A 14,447-nucleotide genomic window follows, 5' to 3' on the forward strand; every position below is an offset into this window, starting at 1 on the left:
AATGTGTTTATCCAATCCCTTTTGATTGATTGGTGCCTTTATATCTTTGTAAAAACCAGAAAACGTATAAAAATATCAAACTTTGTTTTTCGTTTCTGTCATAACCATCATTATTTTGGACTTTGAAGTCATGGAAGGGAAATAGTCCCATTTTACTCCTGACCTGAAGAAATACCTGAAGTAATTGAAGAATACTCAGTTACTTGTAAGAACTCCAGTAGCAAGTTATAGTCCCATTGTGTGTCACAGATGAATTGCCTGATCCTTTTCCCCTGTTTCTCTTTCTGCTTGTTCCTTTAGCATCCACTTTCTGGTGTTCCACACAGAGGCCCTCCATGACGTTCTGAAGGTTTGGGATGGCTCGCTGGAGAGTGGCATTCTGCTGAGGGAGATGAGCGGTTCCACGCTGCCCCAGGATATCCACAGCACGTTCAACTCTGTCACGCTGCAGTTCGACACGGACTTCTTCACCAGCAAGCAGGGCTTTGCCATTCAGTTCTCAGGTACGTGCCAATATAACCAGCTAATCCGTACCGTCGGTGATTCCAATAGTGCGAGCGGTTGAAATATTGTCCCAGGTCTTGTGCGAAACTTTCATCTGGAGGTTATATTTATGCCCATGATCAGGTAAGTTGTAAACAGTCTGTGAAAGGAACAGGCGTCTCAGCTTAAATGGCTTTTCCTGTGAATATTTCATATGTTCTCTTAATGTGAAATTTTTCAGTTGAGGTTAGAGATGTTTCGAGAGAATATTTTTTTCTCTGAGTATCTCTTCAGTTGAAATTAGTTTTGAGGCACAGTATCCTCTAATTGAAAATAAAGGCATAGTAATATTTGAATTAGAAAGGTGGATTTTAAATGCGTTTCTTTTCAAGTCTGAAAATTACACCTGATTAGATTTAGGTTTTCTGTTTAATTCAATAAGCATAATAACCAGGTTGATTCAGATTAACAACCTTCATTTCATCATTTTATGGGAAGGGAGAAATCTACTTTTTCAGCCCATGATTAAAAAAAACCCTGCTGACTTTTTAGAGCAGCATTGATTTGTAATTGCAATGGCTCATATTTTATTTAGCATTTTGTAGCTAATGTTTTGTCAGATTATTCAGACACGTAAAAATTTGTTGCTGATACTTGGAGCAATCACTTTCTCCCACTTCCCTTTGGTATTTATGCACATAAGGAATGCAGAGGTCATTTGACCATCTGGAGTGCTTGCTCCAAATGGGTGAACGCTCTCATTTTGGCAGCCAACATGTTTTGAAATTCTTCGCTCTACGACTATACATGGTGTCATAGAATCCCTACAGTGCAGAAGGAGGCCATTTGGCCCATTGAGTCTGCACCAACAACAATCCCGGCCAGGCCCTATCCCTGTTGGCCCACATATTTACCCTAAATCCTGACACTGAGGGCAGGATTTTCCATCTGCGTTTGCCCCACCCGAGGTCAACAGACCTTCATGGTCTGCTCATTCCCTTTCCCCCTTCCCCCACTATGATTCCTGTAGTAGGTGGGGCAGGAAAATGCCCCCTAAGGATCAGTTTAGCATTGTTATTCACTATAATCAGCAGCAGCAGCTCAGCTGATCACTTGCGACATTCTATTTATACAATCACATTGTCCCCACATTTCAGTAATCACGGCGTGTGGTTTGTGCAGTATGTTAGATTGTTTCTAGGGGCAATGTGGAGGTGCTTTATTATTATGTCCTTTGTCATACGCCCAAGTACTCAGGGGATTATCATCATGTGTTGCTATTTCTATAGTAATATTTTATTTCATGAAGTGTATGAGTCAAACTGTGAAGAGGTGATTATCATTTTAACTTATAAATTGAAGAACTAATTAGCCATTCCCACACACTTGCACCAAGATCTTCCTCCTGCATAAACTTGGTGGCACTGTGGTTAGCACTGCTGCCTCACAGTGCCAGAGACCTGGATTCAACTTTGGCCTTGGTTGACAGTCTGTGTGGGGTTTGCACGTTCTCCCCGTATCTATGTGGGTTTCCTCCGGATGCACCGTTTTCCTCCCACAGTCCAAAGATGTGCAGGTTAGGTGGATTGTCCATGCTGATTTGCCCCTTAGTATCCAAAGATGTGTAAGTTAGGTGGATTAACCAGGGTAAATGCACACGCTTATAGGAATAGGGTGGGGAGAAGCCTGGATAAGAAGCGTCGGTGCTGGCACTATATGGCCCACTTGTGCACAGCAAGGAATCTATGATGCTATAAACTTCCTGCTGCTCCCACACTCTAGGTGGTAATTAATACAAGGGACAGCTATGGTGATGACCCCATGCATGGACTTCTTTGGGGAAGGCCCACCTGATATTAAGTGCTTTTCACGCACCAAAGTGGACAGTGACAGGCCTTCCACAGGGTTGAGGAATCCAGAGGAGGAATTTCTGCCCCCAAGGGCTGCCTGTCAATCAGAGGGAAGCTGTTAACTGCAGTCCACTCCTGCAGGAATGGTGGCAATTGTTGATAGTGCAGCCTGGGAGTGGCCTAGAATTGGCAAGGGTTCCAGCCTGCAGGTGAGTGATGGCAGGATGGGGTTCATGGGAGAGTGTTGGGGGGAGGTAGATCTACCAAGCAATCTACCTTGCTTGGTAGACAGCAAGGGTAGACAGAGTGGCCCTCAGTGGATTCCCCCTTCCTGATCGAAATCCCTCTTTCAGGCACTGTGTTCCTTTGAATGAGACACTCCCTGGGACCCCACAAGCAAATCAAGCAACAATTGTTTTTGGGTCTTCCTGTGAGGTGGCTCTCCGACCTGCCACTAGATGAATATCTGTAGTGACAGACTGAATCGTTAATTACACACATGGGGGCCTTGGCTGGTCGTGAGGGAAGGCCACTTATGAGCTTTCTCACCCCAAACTTCATCTGTGAAGAGGTGGGAAGGTGCAAGGTCATCACCCGGCAACCATCACCTGATTAAAGGGTTTCTGCCTCCAAAGTTGCTCCAGAGAAGGGCATTAAATTCTTCCATCCGAATCTGACATTGTCAGTTTCTTGTTGAAAACTCTATATTATTTTCTTTCCATCTTGAAGACCATGTTTTGGAGATACCTGGGACTTTCCGTGCATTCTCCAGACTTCCAAGATCCCTGCGTTTTTCATGTTTCTATGGTTCTCCATTTTCAAGACCTCACCCTTTCACCTTTCATGCCTCTTGTCTGCTCTGCCTCAAGTCGTCTGCATGTCAATCTCATTGCACTCTGTACGCCTCTCGCTGAAGTCCTTCTACTCTCCATGTTTCTACACTCTCTACATTGCTGCAGCTCATAGATGCCAACATGATCCAAACTTCAGGATATACTGGCACTGGAGGGGGTTCAGAGGAGACTCGGTTAATTCCAGAGTTGAAAGGGTTGGCTTAGGAGGAAAGACTGAGTAGACTGGGGCTATGCTCATTGGAATTCAGAAGAATGAGGGGAGGTCTGATAGAAACATATAATATGAAGGGAATAGCAAAGATAAAAGCATGGAGATTGTTTTTACTGGCAGGTGAAATGAGAACTTGGGGGCACAGCCTCAAAATAAGGAGGAGTAGATTTAGGACTGAGCTGAGGAAGAACTTCTTCACACAAGAGTTGTGAATCTGTGGAATTCCCTGACCTCTTTGAATGTTTTTAAGGCAAGAATAGACACAATTTTGAAAGTAAAGGAATTAAGAGTTATGGTGAGCAGGCGGGTAAGTGGACCTGAGTCCATGAAAAGATCAGCCATGATCTTATTGAATGGTGGAGCAGGCTTGAGGGGCCAGATGGTCTACCCCTGCTCCTAGTTCTTATGTTCAGAGTTCCCTGAACTTACTACATCCCTAAGATTCATGTGTTTTGGGTATCTCTGTCAGTGCTCCATGGCCGGGGTTTTATGTTGATCAAGTGGGTGTGTGCCTAACTGGGAAGCACTTGAAATCTCATGGGAAGATGTTGGGCATGCATCCAAATGTCATCACCATCCCACACGGTACAACAATTGGCAGGCGGTGCAGGAACCTGAAACATGCCCACGGAGAATTAAGCCCACTGAGGACGCAATCAGTTGCTGAACAGGGTAATTGGCCAAGTAACCTTTACATTTTCACAACAAAGAAACATTCCAAGGCAGGAAAGAATGACCAGAGTGATATGAAATAAAAGGAGACATTTGAGGGCTCTAGTTCTTTATGATTCTATAAAGATTATTAATGAATACTTTGCATCAGTTTTTATAAAAGAGAGGGATGATGCAGATGCTGGAGCTAAGGGCGTGCAATGTAAAATATTGATGAGGATAAAACCGGTTGAAAAGAAATTTTTAGCACTTATAAAAGTCAATAAATCATCAGGCCCAGTTGAAATGTGAACAAGGGAGTAACTGGTGGAGACCCTTACCATCATTTTCTAATCCTCCCTGGCTATATCATGCTGGAGTATTGGAGAACTGCTAACCTTGTACATTGTCTATAAAGGAGAAAAGGGACAGATAGGTTATGTTAGAACAGGCAAGTCAACTAAATTATTGAAATTTTTTCTGGCCAGTACTGGTCGTCATGTATAAAGGCATGGATTAATATCGGGCTTTCAGTATGGATTGTTGAGGGAGATTGTGTCCGAGAAGCTTGATTGAAGTTTTTGAGGAGATAACAAGGTGGGTTGGTGAGGATGGTGCATTTGATGTAGTTGACATGGATTTTTTGCCATTTTTGCACCATCCCAAAGGCCAAAGAATGCCATGCATTGGGATTTGAATGAGCCATGTATATTTAAATGCTACTTCAAATATATTAATAGGATTCGGTCCTTTCTGGGCATGATTGCGTTTAAGCCATTAGGAAGGAGCCAGAAAACTCGCAAACTGTTTGGCGAGAGGCGCAACACAGATTTTTGGGCTTGTACTCTATTCTCTAGGACTGGCATCACCTACTCATGGTGCGGCAAGGTCAGAGATTTGTTCCCATCGAGTTTAAGAGCAGGGAGGTTATGCTGAAACTAAAATGTTGGTTTGGCCACAGCTAGAATATTATGTACAGTTTTGGAATCCAAATTATAGGAGGGGCGTGATAGCATTGGAAAGAGTGCAAAGGAAATTTACCAGGATGTTACCTGGTCTGGGAAGTTTTAGGAGATTGAATAGACTGGGCTTTTACTTGGAGCAGAGAAGACTGAAGGGGGACATATTGAGGTGAATAAAATTATGAGGGGCAGAGATAGAGTAGACAGGAAACAGCTTTTCCCCTTGATGGAGGGACCAATGATGGTGGGGCATAGATTTAAGGTAAGGAGCAGGAGGTTTAGAGGGGGTATGAGGAAAAACCTTTTCACCCAAAGGTTGGATTGTCAAACTCACTGCTTGAAAGGGTGATGGAGATGGAGACCCTCATAACATTAAAGAAGTATTTAGATGTACACCTGTGATACCAAGGCATACAAGGCTGTGGACCAAGTGCTGGAAAATGGGTTTAGAATAGTTGGGGGGGGGGTTTGTCCTTGACTGGCGCAGATGTGTTGTGCCAAAGGGTCTTTTTCTGTGCTGTATACCTTTTTGACTCTATCACATGGTTTTGCCTTTAGAAATTTGTGCTAGCTTTTCCTAACTGACCCATGTTTTTCCACATGATTCCAAATTCTATCCTGAAAGTTGTTTGTAGAAACTTGCCCACCACTGTTGTTAAACTGACTGGGGTGTAATTGCTGGGGGCCCCTGATTCCTGATGCATGTGTGCACACGTGCATTTGTGCATGTCCTACTGACTGCCTGAGGGCTGAATACATGATATAGTGTTTTTATTACTTTTCCTCAGCTGAGTAATTAATAAATTTGTTTGCTTTTTGACTAAAGGAAAAGTTGTCTCTTTATTGCTCACGGCTTAAATAATTATGTATATTCTGATTTGGAAAAGGCTTTGCCTCATGAAAAAGACGCGGGTTGATGGGTTTTTGATAAGAGAGGGGATTAAGGGTTATGGGGAGAGGGCGGGAAGGTGGAACTGAGCCATGACAGATCAGCCATGATCTTATTGAATGGCGGGGCAGGCTCGAAGGGCTAGATGGCCTACTCCTGCTCCTATTTCTTATGTTCTTATGTTCTTATAAAAGAAACTTAAATCTTTGTTGTGACCACCAAGGAAGTTGACTAAAAGGGAGCCAGTTCATCACTTTCCAGCTACTTGTAACATGAGTCACAAAAGGAAATGCCTGTGGGATCCAACAGCAAATGGGAAAATTGGCTCAGAAGCAGGAGTCAGAATGTAATGATTGTCACATGGATTTGTAACTGGAAGGCCATTTCCAGTGGGATGTTGGAGGGCTCTGTACTAGATACCTTGCTTTTTATGATATATCTCAATTACTTGGATTTAAATGCAGGGTGTATGCTTGCGCTAAAGAAGATGATGCAAAAAATTGGTCATGTGATTGATATTCTGTAGATCGCTGCGAGATAATGGACTGGTCAAGTGGACAGAGAAGTGGCAAATAGAATTTGATCAGAATAATAATGAAGGAATGCATTTGAGAAGGCAAAAAGGTCAGGGTTTATATAAAAGTTTGTTATGGTAAAACTACATAAAACATTGGTTAGGTCACAGCTAAAGTCCAGCTTACAGCTCTGGCCAATGCATCACAGAAAGGATAACTTTGTACAAGATACAAGAGACATGAAAATTGTGAAAATGTCACTGCCTGGAGAATTTTAGTCACAAACAATGATGGGATAGGCTGAGCTTTTTTGAATAGATTTCATTGAGGTGTTTGCTCTTATGAGGAACCTGGATAGAATAGATAGGGAGGACTTATTTCTCTTAGCAGTCGGTTAGGTCAAAAAAGGTTAACAACCACAGAACAGAGACTGCTGTGTGGAGTTTGCACATTCTCTCAGTGTCTGAATTGGTTCCCTCCAAGTGCTCCGGTTTCCTCTCTCAGTCCAAAAATGTGCAGGTTAGGTTGATTGGCCACAGTAAATTGCCCCTTAGTGTCAAAAGGATTAGCAGGGTTACAGGGATAGGGCCTGGGTGGGATTGTGGTTGGTGTGGACTCTATGCGCCGACTTGCCTCCTCCTTCTCTGTAGGGATTCTGTGTGACGTAACTTAGTGGATAGGAAAATTCGAAGAGAATTAAGGAGAGTGCAGTTTACTAGTAATAAAGGCAATAACCCTTCCTACATTTAAACGGTACATGGAAATGTTCTTGAAATGTGTAACCTGCCAACTGTGGACCGAGAGATGGAAAGTGGGATTAGGCTGAGGGCAGTTCCTTTTCAGCCAGTTTTGACATGATGGGCCGAATGACCTCCTTGTAATTTCCTACGACCCTATGGTAAATGAAACAGAATGTGTGTTAATCTGTAGGTTACAGGCAGCTCCCAGTATATATTAAGTGACCTGGACAGGCGATGTTCCCAGCAAGATTTTCAGCTCTCGGATTGTAGCATGGTCAGAGATAAGCTTCTGTGTATAGTACTACAGTTTGGTCTGCACACCTTATGCAAGTTACAGATGCCTTCCATTTAGGCCACTACAATGACAAGTTTTGACCTTTGGGTCGTGTTTTATGGTGCTAGCATGAGTGGGCACTTAATGTTCAATAATAAAGCCAAATATTTGAATTCCGTCGTGGAGCTTTGGAGTTCTTGTCTCTTCATTGTAGTGGTTCTGAAGCAGAATCTCAACCTGTATATAATTATTATTTTATTCAGTGTTTTGGAAGGCCTCATTGAAGAACTGATAATTATGGTAATGACCTAGTGCTTGAGGAGGATAAGCTAAATTTGCAGAGTCTGGATCTGAGAATAGCAATAATTTAATTTTAATATTCAGATAGAAATATTAACCCCATTGTTGTGTAGCAGATTAGAATAGAATTAGGTGGAATGTTTTAACAAATACTTGTGTATGTCAAAATTGCTTCAAGTTACACAATTGCCAATATGGTAAATTCATGTTTGCACTTTTCCGGAAAGCTGAACAATATTTGTATTACAATCGTGAACCAATATAATTATTGAGAAGAGGTGGCCTTTGCTTGAGCAACAGAAAGGACAATGGAAGTAGTAAAAAGGGAGAACATTTAAGAGGATTAAATTTTCCTCACCTACTCCATTACAGCTTTCATTCAGCACAATTGATCCCATTCAGTTGAACCTGAATTTGCCTAAGTAAGTCTCGAGGGGACTATGGATGAATAAGCTTTAAATTGAAGCATGTGGGAAGCAATATAGTTTAATCTGAATTTAAACACATTTTCATGAAGGAACACAATTTCACTTTCCTGTATTTCACCAGCACAAGAAGAACCCTTTCATTATTATGTGCCTGTAATGAGAACTTTAAGTATAGTAAGGGGAACCCCATGTTCTTCCATAAGAGACTTTTCCATTTTTCATACAATAGCACAATATTGCAGTTGCTGGAAATCAGAAGTAAGAACAAATACTTTGTAGATTCAGCAAGTTAGCAAGTGTAGAAAAACAAACTTAAATGGAATTAAATACCCTCCCCCATGGTGAATTTGGTGGCAGGGCACTTCATTAGGAGGGAGAGGGTTGGTGGGGGGCGGAGGGGGGGTGAGGGGGAGGGAGTGGGGGAAAGAAAATAGAATAGAATCCCTGCAGTGCAGAAGGAGGGCATTTGGCCCATGGAGCCTGCACTGAGAACAATCCCACCCAGTCCCTATCCTTGTAACCTGCCTGCTTATCCCCCAGACGTGAAGGGAGAATTTAGCATGGCCAATTAACCTAACCTGCACACCTTAGGAGGGTGGGAGGAAACTGGAGCACCCAAAGGAAACCCACGCAGACACGGGGAGAACGTGCAAATTCCACGTCGTCATCCAAGGCTGGAGTTGAACTTGGGCCACTGGCGCTGAGCGCCAACAATGCTAACCACTGCGCCACCATTAAGATGTTAAGTAACAAAATTGATGAAAGTGCAAGGTAAAAGGAGATGATACCAGGAAAGTAATGACATAAACAATGGGCCTGGGGAAGATGTAAAAGGGAAATAGAAGCATTACTAAACAGCCACTCTGGGGCAATGGTTATGATCTGCAACTATCAAACTCAAGTGTTGAACCTGGAAGACTGTAATTGGAAAGTGAGATGTTGTCCCTTGAACTTTCATTGAGCTTCATTGGAACATTATATGAAGTCAAAGAACAGAGAGGTCAGATTAGGGGGAAGATAGGGAATTAAAATGAAAGGCGACTAGAAAATCCAAGATGAAAACAGGAAATGCTGGGACATCTCAGCAGATCTAACAGCATCTGTGGAGAGAGAACAGAACCAACATTTCAAATCTGGATGACCCTTCACCAGAGCATCGTTTGATCTCTGACAAAGGGTCATCCAGACTTGAAAGGTTGGCTCTATTCTCTGTCCATGGATACTGTCAGACCTGCTGAGACTTGCCAGCATTTTCTGTTTTTGTTTCCAATTCCGGCATCCGCAGCATTTTGCCTTGTGGACCGAACTGGCGGGTTCAGCAGCTCATGTTGAATTTGTTGCAATCAATATCTATTATCAGGGTAGTCAAATACTGACAAGACATTTTCACAGAGATGTCACTCATTGTAGAAAACAAGATAATGAACAGATCGAGTGATGGCTTTGCCTTTGTGTGAATAGCTTCATAGTACAACAGCACAATCAGATTACAGCTTTTGATTAAAACAAATTAAAGTTCCTTCTTATTCTGTATACTGAACTTATTTTAGGATAATGTTATTTTACTCAGCCTTCCTTTAAAAAACAATTAAAGGAGGAGCACACCATAATTAGACATTGTTTTCCAAGGTGAAATAATGATTCGATGATAAACACACTACAAATAACCCGTGGTTTAAAAAAAATAAATTCTTTTTAAGTGTATTTATTATTAGTTTCACAAGTAGGCTTGCATTAACACTGCAATGAAGTTACTGTGAAAATCCCCTGGTCGCCACACTCTGACACCTGTTCAGGGACACTGAGGGAGAATTTAGTGTGGCCAATGTACCTAACTGGCACCTCTTTCAGACTATGGGAGGAAACCAGAGTACCCGAAGGAAACCCACACAGACACTATACTACCATGCCGTTAATATTGTAACAGATCGGACGCTACTCCTGTTGTCATACCAAGTACTTGGTATTGAACATGGACAGTTTGAATAGATCAAGGAAGTAACCCATCTAGCTCTGGCTGGCTTTTCAGGCAGCTTATGATTAGATGTGGTAGAGTAGGAGGCAGGGTGGCAGGAAGCAAGCTGGTCGAATGAAGAGATTGAGAATCTAATTGTTTCAATGCATGCAACATACTGAAAGTTCATTTTTCATTTTATGTAAAATATAGTTTCTATAAGAGCAGTTTAGCCTTTAAGAGTACTTGACTGGTGAATGTTTTGCACATACATGCGACACAGCACTGCTGCCTCACAGCACCAGGGACCTGGCTTTGATTCCCAGCTTGGGTCACTGTTTGTATGGAGTCCGCGTGTCCTCCCTGTGTCTGTGTGGGTTTCCTCCAGGTGCTCCAGTTTTCTCCCACAGCCCGAAAGGCATGTTGGTTAGGTGCATTGGCCATGCTGAAGTCTCCCTCAGTGCACCTGAACAGAAATGTGGCAACTCGGGGATTTTCACAGCAATTGCATTGCAATGTAAGCCTACTTGTGACACTAATAAATAAACCTAAACTTAACTCTCAGTGCCAGGGATGCTGGTTCAATTCCAGCCTCAGGTGACTGCTTGTGTGGTGTTTGCACATTCTCCCCATGTACGCGTGAGTTTCCTCAGGGTACTCCGGCTTCCTCCCACACTCCAAAGATATGCAGGTTGATTGGCCATGCTAAATTGTGCCTTCAGGGGATCAGCAAGGTAAATACATGGGAAACAGGAATATGGCCTGGGGGGGATTGTTCTCAGTGCAGGCTCGATGGGCCAAATGGCCTCCTTCTACACTGTAGGGATTCTATGATCTATTCTATGTCCTGCAAGAGGAAGGTAACCAATAGACAGAGGATCAATAGAAAGCATTTCCGAGGACAGGGGTTCTAAGATCCCTGGAAGCAGTTTGATGGAATCTGGTCTCTCTCATTGTGGCCCTATCAGCAACACATGCACCCGGCAAGCCTAACTTCTCCACTGAAAGTGAGAGATTTGGGAATGACCCCTGTGCTTGCACCAATGGCGGGAGATCTTGATACCATTGGTTTGGCTGACTCTAAAATATTACAGACTGTGGAGGTAGGTTAGATCTCAGGTAGCCACTATTACAATTCTGTTGCCAATGATCTGCCATTTCTGTGCTAGTTGCCCGCTATTGGAAGTGATCACCGTTGTCAATGACGGATCAATATTTTCTCGTGAGGTTGGACTCGGCAAACTGCAAGTGTACGTTCTCCCTTGAACAATGTTCAGTAGTGTTCCCATGGCAGCAAGTTTACCCAACCTTGAGTTTAGGTCACACTTAAATCTGGATTTATAAAGTGCAGAAATAGATGTCATCAGACAGAATAGGTGATTATATATACATTCCCCGAAGATGCCAACCTGCGATAACACTGTGGGCAGTTGTGCCAGTACATTCTGCCGTTGAGGTTCAGTATGTGGATTTCTAACTACGACGATTTCCCCCATTTATTAAAGCTGTCATGAAATTGTCAGAAGCTTTCTGCCAGACAAAGAACAAATTGAGGGAAGGAGCACCCCGGAATGTCTCCCTCCGCACCTCCTGATGTCAGTGGAAATTGGGTTGTTCCACTGCCATAACAGCAGGGCAAGAGTAGGCAACGCCAGTGGAGCTAAAAAGTAAAACTCGGCAGTGGGGGCAAAGAGAAACCGGCCCCATTAATAAAGTCATAGAGCTTTAAAGGACACAAGAAGGCCCTTCAGCCCATCATATTCAAGTTTAATATTCAAGAGTATGGGACAAATGCAGGAAAATGGGATTAGAGTGCCTTTACGTGTAAATATTGTCAGTGCAAATCCAATGGGACAAATGATCTTTTGCACGCTATTTGACTGTGGGTGGGATTTTCTGGTCATGCTCACCCCAAGTCCAAGAAGCTTTACCCGAGGTCAACGGACCTTTGCATGGTCCATATCCTGCCTTCTACAATTCCCATGGTGGACGAGACGATAAAATTCCACCCGATGACACTCTGGCCAAAACTCTGCCACTTAGCCCTGATTCCGAGGTTCCCAGAATGGAAATCTCTATTGGCCTTTGGTAGACGTTTACAATCTTGCCCAATTGAGGCTGTAAAGTCCCACCCTGTGGCTCTACGTCAGTACCAGCTATCAATGATCCATCCATTCTAATCCCATTTTTAGCATTTGGTCCATAGCCTTGTATGCTGTGGCGTTTCAAGTGTTCATCCAAATGCTTCTTAAATGCCGTGAGAGTTCCCACCTCTACCACCCTACCAGGCAGTGAGTTCCGGACTCTATTCAAAATCAACTTGACCATCAAGTGCTTTGGTATGAATCCCTGAAAGAAAATCTCATGAAGCTGCCTTGGGGAGTTATTGATCCAGATTGTGCAGGAGCTGAATTAAAAGCAGTAGTTGGCAAGGACAACATGGTCCAGTAAGTACTTGCTGATGACATTGCCGTGATTAGTTTCTTCTCAAACAAATGATCATGGAATCACAGGATCCCTATAGTGCAGAGGGACACTATTCAGCTCATCGAGTCTGCACCGATCACAGTCTCACCCAGGCCCTATTCCCCTAACCACGTGTATTTACCCTGCTAATCCCCCTGACACGAAAGGATAACTTAGCATAGCCAATCAACCTAACTTGCACGTCTTTGGGGTGTGGGAGGAAACCCACGCAGACACAGTGGGTGGGGGGGGGGGGGGAACGTACAAACTCCACACAGACCCTAGGCCAGAATCAAACTTGTGTTCCTGGCACTGTGAGGCAGCAGTGCTAACCATGTGCCACTGTAATGGTTGGCAAACTCATTTTTTATGAATATCATGCCCCTTTAAAATTAAAAAAAATGTGTTTTTTAAAGCAGCTGTGTTGATAAACTAAAGCAAGTACACTTTGTTTCACTGAATGCACAGTAAATAGTGGAGCTGGAGCAATCTGGATAGCTTCCAGTCCAAATAACGGGTGTGCTTTGTGAAACCACGCCAAATTGCTGCATTGCTACAAGTTAAGTCACGCCTGAAGCACAGAGGAAGCAAAGCAAAGCAATCATTAAATTCACGGTCGTATGATGAGCAAGACAGCCCCCCTACCAAAGAAAAATAGTGTGTATAATCATTTGTATTGTGCTCCTGACAATGCTGTGCTTGCATTAGATATGCCAGCTGTGTCTGATTAATTCAAAGATGGACTATGCCTATGTTCGTATTCCTGTTCCTGTGAGATGTAGCCAATAGGAGCTGCAGTCATCTTGAATGTTGGCTTAAAAATGCACCAGAAACTCCAACAATATAAGGTTTGGGAAGAGCAAGTCACACAGCATTAAATTACAAATGTAATATACTACTTCGAGTTACGGAGTGAGCACTTTCTTTTATTCATTTGTGAGACATTGGTGTTGCCCGCTAGCCAGCTTTTCTTGCCCATCCCTAGTTGCCTGAGGGCAGTTGGGAGTCAGCCACATTGCTGTGGCTCTGGAGTAGACACATGTAGGCCAGACCAGATAAAGAAAGCAGATTTCCTTCATTAGTGAACCAGATGGGTTTTTCCGACAACCGTTTTCATCAATCAATTCTTAATTCCAGATTTTTTTCTATATTCTACCATGTGCCGTGATGGGTTCGAATCCGGGTCCCCAGAACATTAGCTCAGTTTCTGGATCCATAGTCTAGCAATAATACCAATTGGTCATTGCCTCCCCATACTATTTGGAAAGTATTTGAACTCAGTAAAATAAACCCTGTTTTTTTATTGCTACACTGCTGTTTAAGGGTTGACATTTATTTCTCTGTGTGTAAAAACCTATCTTTTGATGATCAAAATCTGACATAATGTCCTGTTACTCTTTCCACACTCCTTCAGATGCAGAGCGACTGTACCACAATGTGGATGAAGTGATATGTATGACAAGAACAGATAAAGTGAGGCCAAACAGATACATAGGAAGGTTTGAAAAAATATCAGTGAGGGTATTCAGGCAGCAACATACTTTCAGAGTTAAATGGCTCTATAAACAGTCATTTGGCAATGCCCCTCCCATACCTACAATCTGCACCACATAGAAAGGTAAGAGCAGTCAGCTTATGGAGCACTATTGCCTCCAAGTTCCCCTTTGTCACACAGCTTTACCCCATTTATTGAAGTTGTCAGGGAATTGTGTGAAGCTTTCTGCCAGAGACAAAGAGCACATTGAGGGGAGAAGTACCACAGGATGTCCCCCCGCACCTCCTGATGTCAGGGGAAATTGGCTATATGTTGCCTTGGAATATATTGCCATTCCTTCCTGGGTCAAAATCCTGTATCTCCCTACTTTTTTTT

The 14,447-nt window shown here is 43.0% G+C and overlaps 1 protein-coding gene across 1 annotated transcript in view; it reads left to right on the plus strand.

Moving 5' to 3' along the window:
- Positions 1-14,447, plus strand: part of csmd2 (CUB and Sushi multiple domains 2) — a 1,720,603-nt gene that overhangs the window by 1,405,932 nt on the left and 300,224 nt on the right. The window contains exon 26 of the mRNA XM_080211135.1: positions 301-503. Coding sequence (XP_080067261.1) covers positions 301-503 — 203 coding nt within the window. The remainder of the gene's footprint in view (positions 1-300; positions 504-14,447) is intronic.

The sequence above is a fragment of the Carcharhinus amblyrhynchos genome, chromosome 24 (assembly GCF_965287045.1).
Source record: "Carcharhinus amblyrhynchos chromosome 24, sCarAmb.v2.hapA, whole genome shotgun sequence".
NCBI classification, from domain to species: Eukaryota; Metazoa; Chordata; class Chondrichthyes; order Carcharhiniformes; family Carcharhinidae; genus Carcharhinus; species Carcharhinus amblyrhynchos.